Here is a 26,116-nt window from a genome sequence, read left to right on the forward strand (position 1 = left end):
GCGGGCCTCCCTCTGTTGCGGCCTCTCCCGTTGCGGAGCACAGGCTCCAGACGCGCAGGCCCAGCGGCCATGGCTCACGGTCCCAGCCGCTCCGCGGCACGTGGGATCTTCCCGGACTGTGGCATGAACCCGTGTCCCCTGCATCGGCAGGCGGATTCTCAACCACTGCCCCATAGTATTTTTAAATTAATGAAATAGTAACATTTATTTTTCCAGTTGCCTGCTTACTTTGACCATCTGATTTTGCACAATAAAATACTGATTTCTTTCAAAAATGAATAAATACCACCACTACATTCATAGCTTCTTGAAATAAGCACCAGCAAAAGGCTGATGGATGACACCACCTAGGGCAGTCTCTGTGGAGGAAACCGTCTTTCAGATGACATGATATTTTAATGTTAAAAGTAAAGTAAAATTGCATTCCCAGATTGATCTTGCATATTTTCCTATTAACTGCGTTTTTAGGTTTCTTGAATCACAGGGACCAGCAGGCAGGCACCAGTGACCCCTGGTTCTCCAGAGTTAATCAGCAGCGTGAGATTGAGCCCTGCACCCAGCAGTTAGAAATTACACTTGGCAATGACGACTACAATTCTGTAATTTGTCTCAGGCTGAGGTTGGCTCCTAAAAATGGGTGTTGATAGTGACATCTAGTGGATCTGGAGTAAAGCTTGGTGACCTATGAAATGTGTAATTAATTGTCAAGTACTGGGTAAGGAACCAACTCTGTTTTTCGCCAGGCTCACGTTCTAAAACATGAAAATGTATTCTCTGTAATCCACTTGGGTGTATCTGAAATACGAAACTATCAGGAGTATTGAAACTTACTTTTTCTTCCTTTAGACAGAAGATCCAACGATGGAGCGACCCTATACATTTAAGGATTTTCTCCTCAGACCAAGAAGGTGAGGCTTTGGGCTGCTGCCGTTTCTTATGCTTTGGCTCTTGGTTTTCTCTGAGGAAAATTCCAACTTCTTTTCCTGTTGCATTTTTTTTAAAGCATCATAAATATGAACCATCATAAAGATGTAACCAAGTCACATCCTTTATAACCAATTTTCTTCCATCATGCAGTCATAAATCTCGAGTTAAGGGATTTTTGCGATTGAAAATGGCCTATATGCCCAAAAACGGAGGTCAAGGTGAAGAAAGCAGTGAGCAGAGAGATGAGATGGAGGTAAGCTACAGGGCTTCGGGCCGTGGTCTGTTTTCCTTGCCTAAGAGCATATTGATGTTTTACTTTAAGACTTTATAATTTAAGGAAATCGAAGTTTATAAAGCTTAAATATGAAGAAACTTCAGTGTGTCCATGAATCTGCGTCTTTGACAGATCTACCGATGTGTTGGTTTTTAGCAAAAAAGATAAACTTTTCATTTTATGTTATAACACTAATAATTGAAGAGGGGTCTCTTTCTAAACGGCTATACCCCTGTTTTATTAGCAGCCCACCGCCATGTGAAGTTCTCCCCACGTATTTAATTCTCTTATTTCTTTGGACTTGCGGCTCGTTGTAAATTCCTTTTAGCACTTGGAATTGCTTCAAGTGGCTAAAACAATTTAGGGACTCATCCAAGTTTCTCATTCATTTGGCCCACAGGTGGGAGCGTGCATTAGGTAGAAATGCCGTTTTGGAATTAGTTGTCCAGAGGAATTTTCTTTTGTTCCCTCCTGGCAAGGCCACCTTTTAACTCTCCAGTCACGTACCTCTACCATGGGTACCTTCTCAGCTCAGGCTTCGTTCGGATGGCGCTGTTTTGTTAGACAAATTCTCGTATTGTTCTGAAAATGTCCGTTTACAAGACCTCTCTGTGGCTTATTTGCACATCTGTTTGCAGCTGTTGCATATACATGATGTGTGAATAATGCATTATGGGCAAGTTAACCGAACCCCCCTCAGACCCAGAGGTCATATTACCAGGCAGTATTTCATGTGCAAGCGTTCATCTCTCTCTGTGAGGAGGACTGAAGTGGGTGCTAGGCAGTCTTGAATGTTAAGATTTCATAAGCACACCCACAGATTTTTATCTCAAATCCAAGGAATTTTTTTTTTTTCACACTCTTCCAACTGTAGTAATCAGTGAATTACTTAATTTTCCAGTGACTTTACTAGGGAATGTCAGGAAGGAATACTTAATGTCGAAAATATGTGTTGCAAAAAAAGCACCTCTGACTCTGGTACCAGGAAGCCTGTTGATGCGGCGGCAGCGGGTGGGGAATGGCCCAGTAGGAAGCGGCAGCTTCCAGGCTGCTGCTGGCTGCCTGGCTGTTCATCCTCCCTGCAGCCCAGGAGCTTCCCCTCCTCCTGGAGCCGCCTCCATGCTGTCCTCCCTGTGGCGCGAGAGCGCCCCGGGCCTCCTGACGCCCGGGCAGGCCACGGATTCTGCGAGAACACACATGCTGCAGGGCTCATCTTCCCAGCTCCCTCTTACCTTACGGAGGTGTTGAAAAGATGACAGCTGTAGCGTGACCCGTATCATCGGCAAGGCTTTGTACGGCCCCGGAGGCCTTCAGGTCAAAATAACAAACACGAAATATGAAAAGAGTGTAATGTGACTTAGGTAACGTGACAGCCTGTGCAGATCCCCATCCGAGTGGCACCCTGCCGTGTCATCTTCTTAGAGGGCAGCGCAGTTCATTGGCCACGGCTCAGAATATTTTTGAGACGCTCCTAGAATTGATTTTTTTTTTTTTTTTTTTTGCCCTATTTTGGGAATTTCTTTAAGTGTGGCGCAGGAAGCCACCGTCAGAGCCGGAGAGCACGGGAGCGAGGACGAAGGGCACAGACGCGCTGTAGCCATCAAAGCAGCCTCACCATCTCCCCTCTGATTGTGCTCCACAGCCCGGCTGGGAAGTTGTGGACTCGAATGACTCGGCGTCTCAGCACCAGGAGGAGCTTCCCCCCCCTCCCCTCCCCCCCGGGTGGGAAGAAAAGGTGGACAACTTGGGTCGCACTTACTATGTCAACCACAACAACCGGACCACCCAGTGGCACCGACCCAGCCTAATGTGAGTACCGTCGATGGTCAGGAACATGTCCCCACGCTCTGCAGTCAGGTGCACACGTGGCAGCGCTTTGGGACGAGGTTGGCAAGTACATCTTGTACTGGTGAAAGCACGTGGTTGTGCAGTACAACAGGATTCCTCTTCGCGGAGTTAAAGAGCATGGGAGCCTGAGTTTGTAGGTTGTAAAGAAGCTCTTGCCTTCGTATCAGGTTCTCCTGTTGTAAACGTGCGCTAATTTATTTGGTAGGACTTCTTTATGTAGGTTCGTGAGATGTAAAGCAGGGGTTATTTTTCCTTGGTTTATCTTATGTTTGGTGATTACATCACTTTCCCCTTCTTCGGCTTCCTCTCCTGGCTAACCCATCGTAGAAAATAGCAAACATATTGGCTCTTTAACTTTCTGGATTTTTATTCCATAATCATTTGATTTGGAAACTCTCTCAAAATTTTTCTTTTCCTTTTCGGAAAATGTATAGATCACCCCCTTGATATAATTACAAACACATGGGAGGGTTGCTAACTCACAGCTGGTAATTACGGTCTGTCCTAATGCCTTGCCAGCCTCAGGGGTACAGTGAATTGGTTACTGTTTTGTTCAGTCGACAATTTTTGGTCTAATGATGGCAAATAAACACTGGTTAAACCTCAACTACTATAAAAAAGGATTTGAAGCAGCTTGTTTTTTGAATGATAGTATACAGCAAGACCTAAAACTGTTAATATACAATAAAAGGCAAAAACAAAATATTAAAAACAGAAAAGGAAAAAAATTGTCCTAGAAATCGTGACCTCCCTCGCAGTCAAGACAAGGAGGTAATTACCACTAACTTGTATAATTTTCAATATGGATAAAAGCAAGTATATGAGGTGAGGTCATTTTCTCTTTAACCCAGGCTCTGAAGGAAATTTGCTAATGATGGTTTTTAGCAAGTACTAGCAATGGGATGGATGGTGTTGTCAGTAACCCTTTTATCTTCAGAAATTGCAAAGATGACCTGCATAGGTAGGAAAGGTGGCCTAGAAGTATAGTCTAGATTTTGTTTGGTTTAGAGAAAAAGCTTGCAGAATCTGCAGCAGTGAATAGCCAGTCCTTCCTAAAGCCCCTACGTGGGTTCTCGTCAATATCAGCCGTCCTTGGTCAGCTTTGGACCACACCGTGTGTGCATCAGTTCATTGTTCCCAGGACAGCATAAATATCCCAACAGCCAGATGATGCTGAACTCTTCTTTGTTGTAAGTTTTTCCCATAGAAATGTAAATGGAAATGGTTTAGTTGATTCCTTTAATGTATTTAATTTTTTTTTCACTATTTCCCTTTGATTAATGACCATAGCTGTTAAAACTGTTGTAAGCCATTTGACTACTCTAGTTATTTGTAGTTTAAAAAAAAACTAAGTAACCGCCTTGGGCTTGGTTACGTGTAGTGATCAGAAGAATCTTGGTAGCGGTACCCTAAGCAAAGTACCTTTATCTACCTTTGCCAAAGGTCATAGGAAAGGAATACCTGAAAACAGCACTCTCTGGGGACCACAGTGTCATGACCTCTGTAGAAAAGTGACTACTAGCAGCTCACAAAGAAAGACTGCTGGCCAGTACATATATAGAAAAATGTTCACTTTCATTAATAATTATGCAACCGGGCTTCCCTGGTGGCGCAGTGGTTGAGAGTCCGCCTGCCGATGCAGGGGACGCGGGTTCGTGCCCCGGTCCGGGAGGATCCCGCATGCCGCGGAGCGGCCGGGCCCGTGAGCCGTGGCCGCTGGGCCTGCGCGTCCGGAGCCTGTGCTCTGCAATGGGGGAGGCCGCGGCAGTGAGAGGCCCGCGTACCGCAAAACAAAAAACAAAAACAAACAAACAAACAAAATAATTATGCAACCGAAGTCTGTATTTAGGAGGTAACTGGGGACAATTGCTACTTTCTCTGCCTCACAGAGTTGTGAAACTCTAATGAGGGAATTTATACAAGCTCTCACTTGTATAAACGCCGGCTCACCAGTTGGGAAACTGTGGTTCTTCCGAGTTCATGTTCACCTGTAGTTTAGGGAGAAATCAGTGGCATGATGGTCCACATCAGTGAGGCAGCTGAGCCAGGAAGGATGTCTGCAGAGGTCCAGGTGGGACCTGCCAGGTACCTCCTCTCCACCAAGCATGACTTCTAGAAAGCAAGAGAAAAGTTAGATGAGGAAAAAGATTCGGTTTTCACAATAACCTCCTCATCCCGTCTGAACTGTTTGAGAATTTGGGGTTCTTTTTCCTTAACTTTATTTGGCTTGACCAGAAGCCCTCAAGCCCTCCAGGTTATTTTAATGTGTTGTTTTAATTCAAAAATGATTTTTTGCGTAACTCAGTTTTCACGGAATACTGCAAGTTTGGGTTGGGGGGGGGAATGGATGTTAAGAAGGGTCTTTATTAAAAGGCTCTACCTGAGGAAGTCAGATAGAGAAGTGATGATCACACGCTGCGCAGAGAATTAAGACCGTCGTGGAGACTCTCATTTCTTACCCAGTTTGCTACAGACATGCGCTCCAAACTTCAGCCCCTGAAAAGCCCTCATTGACATCCTGTTGCCCTCAGGCTGTTCTTACAGGGTCCTCCTCACCCTGCCTCTTGCCAGCCACAGTCAGAATCGCAGAGCGGTCTGATCATGCATAGCTGCTTTCTGATTACTTTCTCTTCTTCTTGGCCCCATGGATGTGCTAACCCCCCCAATCCCCCCCAAATAATAAAGCCAGAACGTGCCCCTTCCCCTGGTAACCTTCCGATGTCAGCCTACTATCCCTTCCTCTGGGAGCACCGGACGTCTTCTGTCCCGGTCTCTCCGAAAGCGCTGTGCCTCCCTGTCAGGACACAGAGCACATAATACTCTTACTGCCTGTATGAGCAGGGACTGTGGTTTCCTACGCACAGATCAACCCCTAGCACCTGGCACAAGGTAGGAGCTTTTAATTGATGAATGACTACAGATGAGTCACTTCTGAAAGTGGGTACAGGCATGTGGTTTAGTGAACTACCCAGGCCTGGATGCAGAGCTTTCGGGCAGAAGGCGGCCACAGAACACTCCCCAGCCCTCTCAGGTCAGACAGTGGCCTTTAAAATGCCTCTAATTTTAGAATTGTCCTTATCCTATTTAAATGTAAACCGTAAACATTTTACTGTTAAAAGCACAAGTTTAAAATCATGAAGGAATTGCGTTAAGACTATAAATGAACTTGTTAGACTCAACGCTTACTTTAACTCTTTTCAGTACTTCTCTTTCTAAACCACTTTGGCCATCTCCCATCTTAGCAGTAATTTAATCATATCTTAATGACTCCAGTCATCATTAGTCACTGATGTGTATATGAATGTAAATGATCAGACGCACTGATCTTAATTGGCACTGAATTTGATAAATTTATGGGTTTTCTTCTCTTTATTAATTTGTATATTTCCCATGAAAGTCAAATGAAGAATATATATGTGAAATTAATGACTGAAGAAAATTGAAACAGCCACTTCTTAAATTTTTTCCCTGCCCCCGATAAAATCATGTTTCTGTTTTAATTTGCCAGCTCAGACATATTTTTAAATGTTCATCTTCCCATTAGTGACCATTTAAACTTCCTGTCAGTTTCAACAGCCCTCTCCTTCAATTGCTTAATTAAGGGCAAAAGGCCTCCCTTGTATGAACATTTTCATTTTATCACTAAAGACCATAAAAAAGCCCAGGGTTGGAATTTCAGAATCAGAGATATCTTTCTTCTTTATGCTATTTAGTTGTTTCTGGTTCACACTGGTTACTAATTATTCAAGCGTGTTGGATAAGGAGGATTAGCATAATTGATTTTAAATGCCCCTTTTAAAAAAAATAAGTCCTTCCAGAATAATGGAATTTTTATATACTTCTGAGAGATAGAAAATGCAAACATAGCAATATTAAAGCCTTATTCTTTTTTTTTTTTTTTTTTTTTTTTTTTGCGGTAAGCGGGCCTCTCACTGTTGCCTCTCCCGTTGCGGAGCACAGGCTCCGGACGCGCAGGCGCAGCGGCCACGGCTCACGGGCCCAGCCGCTCCGCGGCACGTGGGATCTTCCCGGAACCGGGGCACGAGCCCGTGTCCCCTGCATCGGCAGGCGGACTCTCAACCACTGCGCCACCAGGGAAGCCCAAGCCTTATTCTTTACAACCTCTCCGAAATCCCTGTAACAATTCAAGTGTGTGTTATAACACGGAACTCACATTTGGTATTGACTAAGTGACACCTGACATTTCAAGTGAAGATTAAAAAAATTTTTTTTTTAAGATTTAAAATTTTGATGAAACTTTTATATATACAATATTTTTAAGTAAGGCCAGCCATTGTAAAGTGAAATTGAATTGAATGTCCTATGAAAATCACGGCAGCAGTATAAAATCACAAAGACAATATTATATTTTCTAACATATCCAAGAGTGTTATTTTTTATCATCCTGTTTTGGTGGTTTCAGAAATTGTGTTAGTATTCTTTGTGTGTCCCTTGATTTTCATTAGTTTCTCTATGGCCTTATGCGATTTTTTTCTGAGGAATCCTCTGCTTAACGTACTATTTTTAGTCCAGTTACAGTTTAATACAACTATAAAATATGCAAAATGTATATTTCTGTTAGGTTTTAAAAATTTGTATATTGGACAGTAAAACTTCATTCAGATCTTAATAACAAGAGTTTTTATTTTAATGTGGATTAAAGAAAGGTAACCTTCACACTGTCCCTTTACCAGTAAAGCTAAAAAATGTAAAGATTTTTGGTGGAAATATTCAGACTCTCTTGGAAACTGGCGTTAAAGAGTCACCTGTTTATTTGCAAACAGTGCTGCTTATTGCAGGCTGTTCACTGTTACAGGGGCCCAGGATGTTCTTTGGGGGGAATATAGGAAAATAGTATAAGTTAGCTTGGGATTCATTTGAATGTTTTAAAACCTATGTTTTAGGAAGAGTCTATAGTGAGGGTCCTTGATTAATACTGGATTTCATTTAGTCTGAAATAATGTTTTCAAATATTTTGAAATATTAATTTGCAACGTCATTTTTTAACTGAATATGGTGTCTTATTGAAAGAGTCTGTAAGGGTTTTCTCTGAAAAGCATTTTGACATTGAAACTTCTACTCTAAAAGCCTCCAAGTAGTATTTCTCCCAAAGGAGAATTGCCTGTAATTTAGTGCAAAAGTTTTCAAGATTGACTCAATGCTTTTCACATCCTGAATTAAGAGAGTTACATGACGCCCCCCCCCCGCACCCCCCAGAAAAAGACTATGAAGTTGCAGCGTTCCTCAAATCCCAGTTGATTTGGGAGGTTATTGCCTGATGTTTGTGAATTTTAAAAAGGAGTTTAATGGGGAGAAATGCAGTGTCATCGTTCTGAGATTCTGTCAAAATGAGATCCTCAGAGGCCGAAAAAGTTCACGTTGGGTCAGGAGCATTTCCCTCCAGACCCCGGCTTTGAGTTTATACTATTTGTTCTCATGGGTTAATTGTTGGTGACCAAAAGTTGCGGCCCTGTCACTGCTGGACTGCTAGAGAAGGGTCGCCACGGACTGGCCGTGAGTGTGAGCTTACCTGTCACCTCTCCTTCAAGAAGGCCTCACTTGTCACTGGGGCACATGGATGGAGGACTTTGATTTCTCTTCTTTCTTAAACACTAAAGTACATGCTTCAGTATATGCCTGAAAGATACTCAAAAATATTGGGACAGATGCATTTAAAGACTATTTCAATGAAAGGGACCTGGGAGAATGCTTTAGCCAAGAGAAGGTGGCAGATTCTCCTGCTGAATGGCCAGCTGACTGTCAATGTTGCGCGTGAGAGCGCTGACACTGTATTAGGTGTCAGGCCCTTGGTGGGTGTTGGCTGGTGTTGAAGGGCCAGGTGTCAGTACCGGTTCTCCTGACTCCCACCCTCACCCCGCGCTCCCAGGGATGTGTCCTCCGAGTCCGACAGCAACATCCGGCAGATCAACCAGGAGGCAGCGCATCGGCGCTTCCGCTCACGCAGACACATCAGCGAGGATCTGGAGCTGGAGCCCAGCGAGGGCGGAGACGGCCCTGAGGTAGGACTTCCCGCTCTGCCGGCACACTCCCTGGAGCTCCTCCTTTCCACGTTCTCCAGGTTGATCCTACGTCGTAATTATCTTGTCTCAGTAAATCTGTGTAAAAAGGAAGGATCATGGTCTCGTAGCTGATTGATGACCATCGGGATATTTATTAACTTAGAAAGTGCTTACAAAAGCCATCTTTGATGAGTACACACAGTTTACATTACTACGAAAGGGAATGACATTCTTTTTAGCATGGAAATCTTAAGATGTTTCCACTTTATCCTTTATTTTTCCCCAGAGTCTAACCATCTCTTGTTAAATGGCAACATGGTTATCATCTTTGAGCAGTTGAAGTAGCCCTGTAACTTGTTTGGGTACCAAATACAAGTTTTTACTGAGTAGTTTTGACATAGTGAAAGAGATTTGTTACCAAGAAAATAGAAATTTGGGTGAATAGAAATGTTCCTAAGTTTACCCTGAAATGCTTATGGTAAATTACTGGGGAAGAATGTATATAAATTGAACAGCAAATTAGCAAGGCAGCAAAGCATAACTTCCATGCTGCCTTAACAACTCTGTTTACTTATTAGAAATCCATTCTTTTTAAACATTGCATTAGGAGGATCATTCACAAAATGTTCCAGTGATCAAAATTAGAAAAGCCACATGAATGATGCTATAATAAATGCACTAAAAGTTACTTTATATCAGGGCTTACTTACAGCTTATAGCATCTCTGCTGTTTTCATTGTGACTCCCCAACGGTTAGAGTAAAAGAAAATTCACGAAAATCATAAACAACTTCCTGAGAATATTTTTTTAACCTATGCAGGTAGTTGCAAGTGCTAGAAGCAGAGCACTGCTCAGAGAGGCACTATTACAAAGGGGCTAAGAGCACAGCCCCTGGGACCAGGCTTCCTTGGCTCAAGTCCTGACCCCACCACTTCCTAGCTCTGTTACCTTGAGCAGATTATTCCCTCTGCTTCAGTGTCCGCATCTGTTAACCAGGGTAGTAGTCTTTATTTCCTTATGGGTCCTGAGACTATTGTGTGCCTCCTGGGTGCTCAGTAAATGTGAATTACAGTTACCATAAGGGTTATTACCGGGGCGGGGAATGAGAGGGTCCCTCGTCCTAGCAGTTACCACAGCGTCTGGTTCCTTGGTAGCCTTGGGAGACCATTTCGGAAGAAGTGAGCGTCAGTGGAGACTCCCTCAGCCTGGTGCTGCCTCCACCACCAGCCTCGCCTGTGTCTCGGACCAGCCCCCAGGAGCTGTCTGAGGAGCTGAACAGACGGCTTCAGATCACTCCGGACTCCAGCGGGGAGCAGTTTGGTCCTCTGATTGTAAGTGATAGTCTTGTCTTCTAGCTCCCAGATAAGTCTCACATTTTCCAAAGTTCCTCCTTCCCCAGGAGAAGCAGGACTGTACCAAAAGTAGCCCAAGCAGGTGAAAATCTTTCTTGATTCATAAAAAAACTCAAATCTATGACTTGTGTTTTATCAGCTTTAACCTTGTAGAATTTCTTTTCCCAGCCAAAGGTTCATAAAGAGTACCTTTGTCTTAAAGGTGCTGTTCGCACTGGGACCTGGGAGACATTGGGTCTCCAGGTTCATCCTCTTACGTCATACTCTGTGTGCTTTATCATTCTGGTTTCACAGATGAAGACGTGATTTCAAGTGACCCATCCAAGACAAGGTTAGAACAGGAGATAGAAGACATCTCCCTAGTCCCAGAGTACCAATCCTTGAGAAAGGTTGTGAGATTGTGACACCGTCCCCAGGGTAGCATTTGAACTTGGGTTCTTAACCATCAGGGAAGTTCACTGTGGATGCTTCAGGTGGGGCTAAGCCCCAATGAGAAGCAACAGAATCAGCCATGAAGACCTGTGTTTGACAACACAAAGCTTTGCAGAAAAGCCCACAGAAAATTCCTGCTCATGCATAAAATTGAGAAGCGACGCAGTCTCAGTGTCTCTCCAGAAATTGAACCTACAGATGTACGGTAGTAAATGACGGCTGCCGGAAATGGCATCCTAGAAAAATAGTCATCATTACAGCCGTATCAGAGGTCAGTGAATAGGAGGACTGCATAAAATGTAAAAGCCAGTAAGTACTCACGAAACTGTTACTCCTTCAGATATGTGTTTTTGTTTTAAAAGACACCATTGGCCCGTGTCATGAGTTGCACTGATTACTCAGTTAATGTGCTTTTGTATTAAAATTCTATGAATGTCCTTCAGAAAGAGAAATATCACTGAGATGAAAATTTAGTACTAAAGAGGCAGGAAAAAAAAGAGTTTGCGTATATGGGATATTTGAATTGATAAAACTGTTGCTATGGAAACAACATAAGCAAGGAAGCCATATATTTAAAACTTTATAAAAGGAAGTAAGTACTGCCAGAAGCTTAGCAGTGGTATGTATACCTTTAGTCTACCAAGTGAAAAGCCATCATTTTAGGCAGCACTGATATTAAGCTATCATCTCTTATTGTTTTTATAGGGAGCTTCTGCATTAATTATTCTAGGTTCATAAAATATCTTTAAGATCCAAGTGCAAGTGTCGGAATTATTTTAAGTTCATGTTGGGTCTGGTTCAGCTATTAAATAACAGTGCCCAGGAAAGAGAGGAGTAGGGGAGTAGGGGGTTCTCTTCTCCAGTTTTGCTTGTCAAGGTCACTCTGTATTCAAGGACAACAGCATGAACTTTTACTAAAGGATGAATCCTTCATGCTAACCGTTGTGGAAAGACTTGGAAAGCTTCCCATTTACTGCCGCAGAGTCTGTCTTTGACCTTACCCCATTTTCCTGATTGCAAAATATTAAAAGTGAGGAAATGCTACAGATTTGTCCCATGTGCAAACCTGTTGCTAATTAGACCCCTGCCTTGTGTGTGTGTGACCTGCTGCTGATCTGTGGTCTTTTTTTTTTTTTTTAACCATATAGATTAATACGAGCAAGTGAGAGGATCATATTATACATTACACTCTAGATTTTTTTTTTTTTTTTTGGATTAACCGCACCTATTTTCCTTCATTCCTGTTCTGTACAAGTTCTGAACTCCATTCAGAAGCTGAAGGTTTAAATACCTAACCCTTCAGAAGTGGCCGAATACTATATTTGTGTTCCCCTGGAAATAGAATCCAACTGATTCTTTGTCATTGGTCACAGTAGTCAATAAATGTTTAATAACTGTATGTCAGTATCTCTTCCTCTATTCGTGTTCCACTAGAATTTACCCAGAGGTTGCGTCTCAAAGCAGAATACAGGACTTCTGGCTTCTTTTTTCCATTATTAGAGCGGCACTCGAATGTTATCTATGGAGTCCCCTTTCCTGTTTTGGCCTCTTATTTTTAATGTTATTTCTATCCCATCTGCTTAAGACCCTTGAAAATGACAGTGGAAGATACTTGACTCCTTAAAAGATTACTCTCATTACCCCGAAAAGATGGTGTTTCCTTTAATTACCTTCTAATATTAAAGAGCAGTGACTAGGCTTGAGTGATATATTTTTGAGACCAGTGAAACTCGTTTCTCAGAATACGTGTCCCTGATGCTCCGCGTCCTTTCCTCCCCTTCAGCAGAGAGAGCCTTCCTCGAGGTTGAGGTCCTGCAGTGTCACCGACGCAGTCGCAGAGCAGGCTCATCTGCCACCGGTAACCCATGCTCATTTCCAGCCATCAACTGGCTCTTTGGGCTTTTATTTAAAATCATCTGGGCTACTGAGGAAGAGTTTTTCCTGTGCAAATCCATTCACCGTATACGTAAGACATTAAAATGTCCTAGCAAATTGCCCAAGGAGAGTGAATTTCCAATACGAAGAGTTGTTCTTGTCACCAAAGTCTCTGAAATGCTAAAAACTCCATTGTTTTGCTTTTCCCTCCAAATTAATACCGATTCTGATGTGCTTACTTGACCTAAACATCAACAGTTCCTTTTTTAAAAACTTCATTTGGTCCCTGAAGCTGTGTTTGAGTGACCTGTATCTCAAGGACATGGGAAGAACTCTTCTGGGTGGGCAGCAAGAAGTCCTTTCCATTACTAATGGCCTAAACTCTTAACCCACAAAGCCTCTGTACCTTCTCTTTAAAGGCAGCTCTACTGACTCAAGAGTTGGCTATAATTTGTTCCCACTTTCCCACAATTTTCATAACTAGCAGGAAATATAGAAGTGTAAAGGGTATCTAATAATATAGGATATAAATAAAAATGAATATTCTGATGGGAAAGCAGACCAGAACTGCTTTGGGAGATGTTTAATAAACACATTAAAAGTAAATTTTATGTAAATTTGTTTCTTGTTTTGGAGGAGAAAATATTATGTGGTTTCCAGCATGCTTAACTTGATGTTTGACCTTGACCAATGTTTTTTATTACAACAAATCCTTGATCATTGGTAGCGCTTGTTTACTGCATATGAAATTGTTTGCCATGAAATGATCATTGTTTATTGCATATAAAAGTGAAGAAGGGAAAGAAAGATTGCACGTAACAGTTTTTGCAATCATGGTGTCTTCCCTATTGTGTACGTTTTTGCTCAACTTCAAAGGACCTTTTTTGCCTAGGCTTTTTAAGTCTCTTATGTTTACAGAATGAACTGATGAGTACATTACTCAACTGAGTAATCAACATAAGAGATGCAGTTGTGGCATACATGGAAAGGGCTGGTAGGTCAGAAGCTTGACAAGAGCATCCTTTCTGGGATGCAGTACAGGCCTCCCCCAAAACAGAACAATCAGCTGTGACGGACTAGTGGGATGCTCTTCAGATGATTCTGTGATTTTTCCTTGACGAATTAATGGTGCTTTCTCTCCTTTGCAAAAATCAGTGTCAGTTTTAATTGGCCAAAAGAGCTCACTTCCCTGAAAACTGATGATTCTTCCCTCTTGCCTTGTGCTCTGTGAAGCTGTGAACTCACTGATCACCAGTGGCCTCTGACTTGAATTTCTGAGTTTGACAGATTTAAGAATCTGCTGATTATTTACCAGTGGGGGCACAACAGTGGTGCTTTCCATTTTTTTTTCATAAGACATCTCACATTGTTGAGGTTGTCAGTTCCTCGTTTACCCGGATCAGAGCTGCAACCTGAGCCTTCTCTGGACGGGAGGGTGATCGTGTTCCTCTTTTCCTTCTGGTCATCAGTGGTTGCTCAACTTTGTTTGGACCGGGTGGATCGCAGAGATTTTGATTCATGTCACCTGCCTTACTGGCTGCACCAGCGCTGATTCCTGATTCGATAAGCAATGGGTGGTCTCCCGAAATGCATTTCACTGATGTAAATTATCATTTAACAGCCCAGTGCCCCAGCTGGGAGAGCACGTTCATCAACTGTCACGGGTGGTGAGGCGCCAACGGTAATGATACCCTCGTTCAGACATTAATGGCAAAACCGTGGGTTGGTTTTAATATTTGGGGTAATGGTGAATATACACTTTGTTCTTCTTTTTTTGATAAGAGCAGCTTCTTGTGTGCCACAGAGCTGCATGCTTCTTATTTTAAACCTCTCACTTTCACATTGTTTGAAGGTACTGGGTAAAACGAATTGATTGTTAGTCCCGTATAGTTTTATGAGGAATACTGTCAAGCTTTGTTTAAAGTGCACTTTAATCTGAACATTTAGAGTCTATTTCTGCCTTTTAGTTGTTTGTACTCCTGATAAGCTTTTCCCACGTGTTTAGAAGACTTGGGTAAAATATTTTGGTTGGAGGAGAATCAAGGAAGCCACAGGAATTGCATGCAATTATACATGTGAATTTTCAGTTATACATTTCCTGTACCACGTTTCAAAGGCTGGGTTAGATTTTTTTGTATCACAAGCATGAACCAGTGACCTTTCTCTGCTACCAGGGGCCCCTACTCACAGGTTCACAGGTATGAAGAAGTGTTCATATAATTTAGGAGGAGAGAGGAAAGAGTATAATTAGGAAATTGAAAAGATCTAGAAAAATGGTGTTTTTAAGCCAAGTATCTGTTATTCTTATTACTCATTATTTTAAGTAATTTCTGCTATTCATGTCTGTGGGTAACTTGGATGACTGTGTACTTTAGTTGCCTGTTTTCTCCTTGATCATCCCTAAAGACAGGCTAGTTTATAGTTTATGCTTGGAGCTGCTATAGCTATTTGAAGAATTTTCCTTACTGTTTTAACTTTGTGTGCTTGTTGTAACTGCTTATTACTCGAGAACACCTTTAAATACATATACGATTGCTGATCTCCTGCAGTATGTTGATTTAAAGGAACAATTTGGTTCTATTGTTAGAATTTACTGCTCAGCATTGTACACTGGAAAATCGCAGTGGCAGTCCGCAAAGATCAGCCCAGTTTAAGGTATTGAGCTGCAGTGAAGGACATGTGTTGGGTGGGCCAGGCTCAGCCTCCAGTAGACTTCAAGAAAGTTCAAATAAACTAGTATATTTCCTATCGTGCGCTAGTAATTTCCATGGGAGTAGAGCTGTGAGGCGGACAAGATGACTTCGTGAAATGATTTTAATAGAGTGCAGGGCTGATGAGCATCTGCTATCATTTTTGCACTTTGTTGGCCTCGGAACCTGTTGTGAGTGTTGGAGTGCTGCGATAGCTGATGATATTAAATGACAGGGTAAACTGAATTATGATCGCCCTGGGTTCCATGGTCAGAATCACCTGGCAGGACGAAGTGATCCATGTGCATGTGCTCCCCCGTGGCCCCGCCACTGTGCTTTTCTTCTTGCCTGTGCTCTCCCCCTCCCCCAGCAATGAATTAAAAATAGGAATTTGGTTTTGTTTTCTATTTTCAAAGACTGGGTAGTAATAGTTCCTAAATGTTTTATCTACTCTCATGCTTTCTACGTACCTGGTCATCTTTCACCTGGAATAAGCAAGCTTACCTTACGGCTGCATTAGAAGTTATCACGTCTATTCCTTTTGCACCCTCACCATCCCTCGTGACAAATAGCCTGCACTTTTGCTTTTCCACTTCCATCTCCTACCATGTGTTTTCCCCTCTTTTACACCTTTTCCCCGTCAGCCGCAACACTGAAGTGTGCTGTGTCGTCCTGGAGCTACCCTGGGACTCCTGATCCCCCTTCTTCCTCCGTGCTCTCATAAACATACACGTGGACGCATGCGTGCACACATACGGCGCGCGTACACACACACACATACACACAAGTGGGATCTCATATACGTATTAGTTATCAACTTGATATGATTCACTTGTGGTCATTTTTCCGGGACATGTTAATTATTACGTAGGAGTCAGTGATGTGAGTGCACCGCAGTTTATACTTTTCCCACATCGATGAACATTCAGCCTCCACCCCCTGGGCACTGCTCGCCATGTGGCTTTATTAATTAACCATCCTGGCGTTGCTCTCTTTCCATGGTGGTGCTTTTATTTCTGTAGTATAATGAACAAGCCCTGATTCTCATCTGCGGAGCCACAACCCTTTGACGTAAGACAAATAAATACGCACTGGTGCCGCTTTTCCAGCTGGCTGAGCGTGAGCCCTCTCTGTGAGAGAAAATGAGAGGCATGGCACAGTTTGGGGGTTTTGCTGTATATACCCCTGATAATACACTGAGGCAAGAGCGCGGCAGGGTTTGAGTGAATCTTGGAGAATCTGTGATAGCGCCAAACGTTTATCATCTTTAAAAGCATTTTGAAACTTTTACGGCTCCAATGTAATTGAGTTCTTCATTTTAATGAAATAAATGGGGCCACCGTGAAGCTGCAGTTAAATGGCTCCTTGGCTTTGTGAAACACGGCGCTAGAATTCAGATGAAAAGCTGTGAAGTGTTCAGTTAAGCTGGCTGGCCGTTTTCTAACTTGTCTCCTGATTAATTCACATGCTCCTGAGGTGGTAAGGAGTGCATGCGTGCAGAAGCGCGTGCACTCCACACACCCCGCAGGAGAAGGCTGACGTTGGCTCCAGGGCTGCGCCCCTGCCGTGGTCTGTTCGTAGAAGCTGAGCCCCACCCTCTCCCCAGCTGTGGGAGGTGGTGTTTTGAGTCACAGATGGAATCATCAGCACAGGTGGTTCTTCATGGTCATTTGGAAAGAACCCTATAAAGAACCATTTTAATAACACCATCTTGCGTAAATGGATCTAGATCGTAGGTTGCCAGTTCAATTCTTAATAGAAGTTAGAAGGAACGCTTTAATCAAATTCAGTGTTCTCTACAACACTCCTAGTTTTCCATAAACTGATTAGCCCTATTAACTGTGGATCTATGAAAGTAACCTGGTTGCTGGAATACTCTGCTGGAGCTCAGTCCTGAGATTATCCATGACACATCCCAGTTATTTTAGTTTATTAGCCTCCTTGTAAATATCCTTTCCAGGGATACTATAACTGTAAAACTATCCTTAAGGTTTCCAAAATGGAGTTTTCTGAGGGCACATCTAATTGCCTCTCCGCAAAAAATAATTCAACGGGGAGGCCGAAAAGCAGCATTTAGTATTTAGTATTCCATTCAGCCAGAACATTTTTGGTCCTCATATAAACAAACAGTATGTCAAGGCTTGATAGCATGTACTTGGCCAAAAATACTAAGCAACTTAGGTTACAGAGTCCATGAGGTCATCAGAATCCATTGCTGTAGTGCCTAGATAAAAGTAGCCTGGAAATAACTCCTTTGTGTTGGTGTCACAGCGAGAGGAGGAGGGTGGAAAGAGCTTTCAGCTGTAGACAAATTCATCTGTTTTTAATACTCATGGAAGGACCAGGTCTGCATGTTGATGTTCCTTCCACTCTTGTATCCCTACACCTAGATCCAGGACTCTACATACTCAGAGTCTTGGAATTGCCATTATGGGGCCTTGGGGACTTTATCTGGAAGAATGTCAAGGAAATAGTTGCTGCAGTTTTAGCAGAAAGTTGTCTTTCATGTAAGTGCACTTGCCCTGCTGGGTAAATGTGTTTTAGAAATAACCATTAAGGCAGCTGCTTCCTGGTCTGTTTTTCTCTGGAATGTGCTCTTTGAGCTCATGAAGTAGGATATTAAGCCTCGTTGCCTGCAGTCCCCAAATTACAGGGCTGCATCCCTGATCTTGCTTTTCAGTTCAAGGTCTTACAGTGGACTGGGGGACCCTCTTTGCCAAGGTACATTGTTGGTAGAGAACACGAAAGGTGGGATAAGCACAAGGAAAGACTGGGCTAAGAGGTTGACATCTTCAGCCTAATCAAGAAGACTGCACCTGGTAAAGTGTTTGGAGTTTCAGAAGATCCTAATTAGGGAGGATGGTACCCTAAAAGAAGTGGTTTCCTTTTGTAACCTCACGTAAGAGATCATTCCTGATGTTTGGTCTCTTGTTCCTTTTACACTTTCCTAAGAGCCTTGGCAGTCATGGTTGGCTTCTTGTTCCTACCCCCTTCCTTAGAGCAGCAGCCCTTTCCCAGCTACAGATCTCGTGCGCCGCACCCAGACGTCCAGGACGTCCTGGATGGCACTGGCCTCAAACAAACATCCCCTTGCCTCCGTGAGTCTTTGAGACACCCTGCTTTCCAGCAGCTCTCCACCCCGCCTGCATTTCTCAGACTGCTTCTTACAAGCAGAAGTGTCGCAGGAAGCCTTTTGCAATCTACTTTGAACTATCCAACCATAGTCACTCTGTACTGCACATGTCTCTAAGCCCAGAAGCTACCTGTGCTCCATTCACCCTTTAAGGAGACAGACTTCATATGGGAGGACGGGGGCGTGAAATACAGCCTCAGTTATCACGCTTCTTTGGAATTCTGGCCTCAGATTGCCAGGTGGCATCCCGGGCCGGGGTAGTTGAGATGTTCTGGTCAGTCACTAGTGTGACAGCAGGCCTCGTAGAGAACAGACTCTGTGTGTGTGTGTGTGTGTGTGTGTGTGTGTGTGTGTGTGTGTGTGTGTGTGTGTGTGTGTGTGTCCCCTTGCCGAAAGCTACGTAGTGTAAGGGCCCTAAGCTGGTGAAGAATTGAGGAATAAGCTAGGAGAACATCCCTGCGACAGCTAGACTGAGGAAACAGTGTTCAGGGCATCCCTCTAAGAGCCGGTAACATTTAACGATTTGAAATATCTTTTAGGTTCTACGTGGTTTGACAGTAAAATGCAGCAACTAAAACGAGTTGTCATATTATTCTCTTTCCTTATGATCACGTTGGCAGCAACCCTTTATGTTGAAGCCTTCATGGCCTGGAACTGAGTTTTGTAAGATTTTTGACCCTGTGGCTTGTGTGGGAGTTCATTTCACAGTAGGTTTAAAGCTATTGGAAACCTATTGCTGTTTTCCAGGCGCTCATGTTTTCGGTACCATTAGAATTAACTCACTTTGTCTAGCACAAATAATTCTGGGTATGTATTACTTTATTAAGTTGATCAGAAAACAAATGCAAGATATTAAATAATAATGATTTCTTACACGAACAGCCATCAGTGGCCTATGTACATACCACGCCGGGCCTACCTTCAGGCTGGGAAGAGAGAAAAGATGCTAAGGGACGCACATACTATGTCAATCATAACAATCGAACCACAACTTGGACGCGACCTATCATGCAGGTATGCAGATCGCCACACAGCTTATAGTCACAGGCAGTAGAAGCCGAAACGTACGCGAACCCCATGTTCCTGATGTTTATGTGTTGTTCTGAAGAGCCCACGTTTAAGAAAATTTTTCTCGCAAATGCATTACTTTTAAACATAATATTTGCCCTAAGGAAGAATTTGGTCCCTGACTCAGTCTCTCCCTCGATGGTCCATTTTAAAAATGTGACGTGAAAGATATTTTCAAAGTAAGAGCCTGCTTATTACAATGGGTAGCGTCCCTCTGAACCCCGTTTTATTCTGAGGCTGGTTTCTATGCCGGCCGGCGATTCATTTTTATTTCCTTGGAGTGTGTTTCCCCGTCCTTCCCCCCATTATTATGCGTAGTCATTTCCTCCGTGCTTTAAACAGGCCAGACGTCTCATCACCGCTGGCTGTGTTGTCGGGTCCCCACTCCAGTCACGCGCGCAGGGAGAGCCTCACACGAAGCTAACTTGTGTTTGCCTCCAACGTAGCTTGCAGAAGACGGTGCATCCGGATCCTCCACAAACAGTAACAACCATCTCATCGAGCCTCAGATCCGCCGGCCTCGTAGCCTCAGCTCGCCAACAGTAACTTTATCTGCCCCGCTGGAGGTGAGAAGGCTACGTCATCTAACTGGGGTCGCGTCTGTCCTGTGACGTCTCCTCATTCTCTCTTCTCTCTGAACTGGGACTTGCGTTTTGCAGCCACCTTCCTCTCTGATAATCAGTCGCTGTGTTCGTGGTGAGGGGTGTCCTTGTACAGCCGCACTCCATGCTTCCCATCCCTGGACTCGCCTGATTCTCACTCTCATTGGGCTGAGGCCATGGTGGCTTGTACTGGACGTGGGCTCCTCTTTTCAGAACTCCCTGCATTCGTGCTGTGTTTCGCTCCTTACTGCCTGTTACCTCACGAGACTCGCATAATAGCTCGTATTGGTTCAGATACCAGTGCTTACGTTGAGTTTTTAAACATAGCTGTTGCTTTGACCTGTCTTTCCTTTCGACCATGCGGTCTTCCACTGTATCAGCCTCCGTGTTTCTGATGTCTGTTTGCATCTCTGAGTCACTGCTGTCCTGAGTAACAACTCTGCGGTTCCAGGTGGCTGTCTCCGTTGATAGAGGTTTTTCTTTTCTGCTCTAAAAATTGCCAGTCCATCTTCGTTAGACTGTGAGCTCATTAAGAGCAGGGACATGTTCTTCTCCACCTTCTGTAAAATCTCCATCCATAATGCTTGCTACAGAACAGTATTTTGGGTACGTATCAGGTAGCTATCAAAGGATGGTGGTTATACGTACTTAATATTGTTGTGTATTTAACCAGGAGAAAAACCTTACAGTTCGATTAATTTTAAAAGTAAACCAAGCAGGTTTTTTAGGAGCTTCCCCATTGTCCCTCTTCAAAGAGGAGCGTTCCATGACCCCCAGGTACATGTTGACCCCTCTGGACTAGCACCTGATAAGACTTCTAATGCTCGTTATTATTTCTTAGGGTGCCAAGGATTCACCCATACGTCGGGCTGTGAAAGATACCCTTTCCAATCCACAGTCCCCGCAGCCGTCACCTTACAACTCCCCCAAACCACAACACAAAGTCACACAGAGCTTCCTGCCGCCCGGCTGGGAAATGAGGATAGCGCCCAACGGCCGGCCCTTCTTCATTGACCATAACACAAAGACTACAACGTGGGTAAGGTCGCTACTTTTATTTGGCTCCGTTTTCATCCTGAGGTCTGGCATTCATTCCTTTATTTCCTTACCCAGTGTCCATGGTTCTTGCAGAGAAATTTCCTGGCAGTGAAGCATGTCCCCAGAGGGTCTTCTCAGCTTGGTCTAGACTCCGCACGTGGGGGCCGGTGGGGAGCAGGTGACTTACGGGCACAGGCTAATGGCCGTCTTTGGTATTGGTGCCTTTTCTTCAGAGCACTCCAGGGAAGCTCCAGTTGTGACAATTTACCACATATGGACAAAAAGGGTAGTGCTACATATAGCTAGGATTTTGATGTTTCTGCTTCCCGTCTCAGGATGCTGTCACCTTATTAGGAATTCTAATCTTTTTAGAAATGATGTTTCTTTGTCACTTTCTTTTTGCATCTGTGTTGACATTACCCATCTTTATTTTTATTTGATGTGTCGTTTTAGTTTTTACTGTTTACATCAGATAAGTATTTTATACTCTGTGCTACATTACTTTCTTTTAATTGTGGATCCGGGGGTGTACTAAGGACTTTGTAAATTTGATAGCTCTTTTTTGTGAACATCTTATCACAGTTGGTTATTTCTTATCACAGGGCTCTTCCGTGTGCCCCCGAATCATGCATGAGAGAGAATCCGTGTATTGTGTTAACGTGAGAAAAATGAGGTTAATGAAAAGTACATATGCATATCTTTATATTCCTCTGTTCACTCTTCCTTTCTTCAGGGGAATCAGTGGTGGCTTATTTAATGTAGCATGGAGTTCTTTTAAAAGTCGGTGGTATTTTTCTACTGAATGATCTCTAGACCGATGATTAACCTGAAATGTGTCCTCGTGTTTCTATCTCTGATGCTACCGAAGGTTTGTTTTCCTTCCTCTCCCTTATGTCCCCATCTGATTGTCTGGGTACCGAGTGTAACTCAAGTCTTTCTGTCCTCCGGGCTTCTTGCTCAGAACTGATGGCATGTGAAAGCTGGTTGAGTTTTGGTGACTGTCACTGGCCCTAGCTCTGTGGCCTTGGACCAAGAGTGAACACATGCCTTAAATTCCCATTTCTAGTGTAGACACCAAGTATACCCAGTTGAAAGAACAGCAGTATCGTGTTAAGGAAGAGACCTGGACCCAAATGGTCTGGACTGTCGCTTACACTTTGCCCGTGGTGTGATGGTAATTCAGTCCCTTGAGAGTTGGATTAGATGGCCCGGCAGACTCTCTCAGACCTCACGCATCGTGGTACAGTGTGTCTTCACGAGGACAGTCTTAGCATTCGGGGCAGGACTGTGCCTATTATTTGCAAGACATTGAACATCCTTGGCTTCTGCCACCGCATCCTAATAGCCACCGTCGCCCCCCTCCCCACCCCTATCCTAGTGACAACCCAAAAAGCTCCCACGCGTTTCCCAACACCCAGTAGTGAGAACCACTCCAATTGTGAAGGAAAGGAATAACCTGCCAAGAGAATTTATCATTCAGCTCTGGTAACATTCATTCGGTAAACGCGTCACTACTGCTAAGGCATATATGATAACGTGGAGCTTTGAAGATACGATTACAGGTTTGTGGCAAGATGAGAGTAAAAGATAGGTCGCTCCTTGGGAAATAGAGTGAGAGAGATTGGTTTGAAAATCTTTTCTCCCTCATGGACATAGAACCTGTAGGGGTCCTGCCACTGTACCCATTTCTACTTACTACAGCCCTGCTGGGATTTCAGTTCCTCAGCCAGAAATGGGAGCTCCAGAAATAGGGGTAAATACTGGAAAAGTAGGTGGATTAGTGTATGGAGCCACTGCGGCTTGCCAACGTGAGCTATGATTTTAGTAATTTGAACTAGCTTAGTAATCAGATCCCCTAACCTTTTCACAGCCTTTCACACCACAACTGCAGTGTAATTGCAGCTGGGCAGATTTTATTTAAAATAGCACCAGCTTTATTTATTGCCTGCATCGGTGCTGAATGAAACCCAGTTTGAATTTTCAATTGCCCCTTTCCGCCAGATACTTGTGATTCACTGATGTACTGATTTAAAATTTTAATTGGTTAAAACAACATTTTGTTGCTGCTGCTGTCATTGAAAATCCTTAAGGTAACAACTGGGAATTCCACAAACCGCCCCCAGCTTCTCCTCTAAACTCGGATGTGCTGACACAGCCGTGCTAAACGAAGGCCCATACAGAATTCTCGCTTTGGAACGCAGGCTCTAAATTGCTTGTTTATTTTGACAAAAGGTGGAAGGATGGAGAGAGCTGTAAAGATAATTTTTGGCTTAAAACCTGTGTTGAGTTTGTTTGGGGGTTGCTGTGTTTGTTTTTTAAAGAGAGAACAAATAAGAGAGAACAGCTGTTCTTAGATTTGAGCATTATCATAGGAAAAGGAAAAAAAAAAAAAATTGGTCAGACAGGTTGAGAATAATGAAAATTGTACTTCTTCCCCCAGCACCCTGTGTCCTCTTGATTCCTGCACTAACCAGAAGCAGGAGAAGGTTCAGGCCAGCATTTCCCTCGTATACACTGATAGAGGAAAATTCCCTTTGAAGTCTATTTATAAAACACGGCCTCTTGCACACACAAATAATGGAGGCCGCGTGCCAGCCATCTGTCAGAAATAAAGTCTGACGCAGCACATGAGCGTCACGTCGTGCCCACCTGGGTCAGGCGGGCTGTGGATGCACGGTGGAGACCACCGGGAAGCTGAGGAGAGATTACAGGAGGGCTGCGGCTCATGCGTTCCTCCTGCTGAGGAAGCAGCTCAAAGCATGTGTGTGAGAGTATATTTATGTCTTTCACAGGACAAAGCCTTGGCTTATTTTTGTAGCAACAAAGATTATACCTCAATTAAGTTTCAGGTTTGTTTTCTACCCGGGTCCAAACTAATAAAACTCACTGTAGTCTAGCCTTGGTGGTTGTTCCCTTCCAGGATCGAAAAAGCACAGTTGTCTTTTCAACTAGCCAGCATGCCCATATTTTATATATTTTTAAATGATTCCACGAAGAAACTTTTGGGTTTTTTGGGGGGGGCGCCGAGCGGCATGTGGTATCTTAGTTCCCCGACCAGGGATCGAACCCGCGCCCCCAGCATTGGAAGCGCAGAGTCTTAACCACAGGACCACCAGGGAAGTCCCCAAAGCCTTTTTTTTTTTTTTTTAAATTTAAGAAGATGTTGATCTTTGCCTTCTGTTTAAAAACGTTTTCAACTAATTGTGGGAAGCAGTTGTGAAACACTGATACAACTGCGAAGGAGGGCCCGTGATATGCTGAGGAAAGGGAGAAACAGCCAAGTGTGTTGTGTATTTTATTGATTCACATTTGTATCGTTTGAGACCTCATTAGGATTCCAGCTGACTGTCATTCCTAAAGCTGTCCCAGGTCCTGTGGGGCCTTGGCTGCCCTTCTCCCACTCCTCTAGCTGCCCCTCGGTCATTCAGGGGATTCCGTGGGAGGGGGTGGGTCCCGTACTGCCCCCCAGGCTTAGCCCGCAGAGCTTGATGGATGGCAGCTGCTGCCGTTATTTTGATTTTTGTTGGAATAATAAAATCACGTGAGCCCTAGGGGCCTCCAGCCCTCACATTCTGTGAATTCCGGGTCTCCCTGCAAGGCCATTTTAGCAGACCTGTGAAATTGAATTTACTTTATGCCTCATATGCTCCTTCTATCCTCTGTCACTTTTCTGTAATTTCAGCTTTTTTTTTTTTTTTTTTTTTTCTTTCAATCACCAGCTCTTTACCAAAAGGGCCGATTGTCTTTCACAGTAGCCTGTGTGATTCCAAGGCATGGCTGGCCTCGCACGTGGCATGCAGAAGCCCCTGTCCTCGCCCACGGAAGAGCAGCCTCAGCCTTTCTCTGATCCCAGCGTGAGCAGTGGCTGTGGTCTGCCCGAGCTTGCCCTGCGGTGGCGGCATTACCTGGGCCAGCCCAGAGCTGGCCTTGGGTAGCTTTAGTGGGGTTCGGGGCTCTAAGGTTTTCCTTGGTCCACGGCCAAGCGATCACAGATGTTTACCAGATTATCAGCTTTTTAGACCTTCTAAATCCTAAATCTACCTAGCATATCTGTTTACACTGTAGGTGTTCCAGTATACTACAGAATACTGGACTGTTTTATGCCTCTAATGAGCAAAGGTTGATTTGTATGCGTGTGATTCTTGTCGTTCTTGCCAGCTCCAAAAATCTATCACTTTGTTACTATCCCTTGATACTAATGGTTTAGACTGTTAACCTGGGGAAAATAATTTTAAAGCTTTATCGAGGTATAATGCACATACCGTACAGTTCGCCCATTTAAAATCATACAACTGAATGATTTTTAGACCATCACACATGTGTGCAGCCATCACCATAATCAGTTTCAGGCCGTTTGCATCACCCCCAGAGAAAACCCCATACCCATTAGCTGTCACTCTCTGTAATCTACGAGATGTTTAATACAGCCTTGGTATATAATCATATGTAATTTCATATCTCCAAACAAAAGTGACTTTATTATTTTCCCAGTTTTATACCAACTATTTCATTTTCTTGCTGACTTGGGAAAATGCTGAGGCAGAAAACCTTTTAGCAGTTTGACAGCAACAAAGGCTTTAACATTAATGAAATAAAGGGTTTTTTTTTTTTTAAGGTTTTAGGGGTTTTTTTGTTTTGTTTTTTATTATCTTAGACTTATTTGGTTAATAATGTGTTATTCTGAGTTTTATCATTTTGTTTTCTAATCTTTTGAGTTTCAAATAGGGATTCTCTAAGTTACACTGCATTTTATTTATTTATTTATTTATGTATGTATGTATGTATGTATGTATGTATGTATGTATTTATGTATGTATGTATGTATGTATGTATGTATGTATGTATGTATGTATGTAT

The 26,116-nt window shown here is 43.4% G+C and overlaps 1 protein-coding gene across 12 annotated transcripts in view; it reads left to right on the forward strand.

The window, feature by feature from the left end:
• Positions 1-26,116, forward strand: part of NEDD4L (NEDD4 like E3 ubiquitin protein ligase) — a 347,561-nt gene that overhangs the window by 271,919 nt on the left and 49,526 nt on the right. For 6 of the 12 annotated variants that reach the window (XM_007129666.4, XM_024132315.3, XM_028480030.2 and 3 more), the window contains 10 exons: positions 847-908; positions 1,078-1,180; positions 2,844-3,010; positions 8,937-9,069; positions 10,224-10,400; positions 12,637-12,711; positions 14,350-14,409; positions 19,434-19,565; positions 20,066-20,185; positions 21,063-21,260. In XM_007129666.4, coding sequence (XP_007129728.1) covers positions 847-908; positions 1,078-1,180; positions 2,844-3,010; positions 8,937-9,069; positions 10,224-10,400; positions 12,637-12,711; positions 14,350-14,409; positions 19,434-19,565; positions 20,066-20,185; positions 21,063-21,260 — 1,227 coding nt within the window. The remainder of the gene's footprint in view (positions 1-846; positions 909-1,077; positions 1,181-2,843; positions 3,011-8,936; positions 9,070-10,223; positions 10,401-12,636; positions 12,712-14,349; positions 14,410-19,433; positions 19,566-20,065; positions 20,186-21,062; positions 21,261-26,116) is intronic. The other 6 variants (XM_007129668.4, XM_028480025.2, XM_028480027.2 and 3 more) reach the window with 4 other exon arrangements.

This window comes from Physeter macrocephalus, chromosome 19 (assembly GCF_002837175.3).
Source record: "Physeter macrocephalus isolate SW-GA chromosome 19, ASM283717v5, whole genome shotgun sequence".
Taxonomy (NCBI): domain Eukaryota; kingdom Metazoa; phylum Chordata; class Mammalia; order Artiodactyla; family Physeteridae; genus Physeter; species Physeter macrocephalus.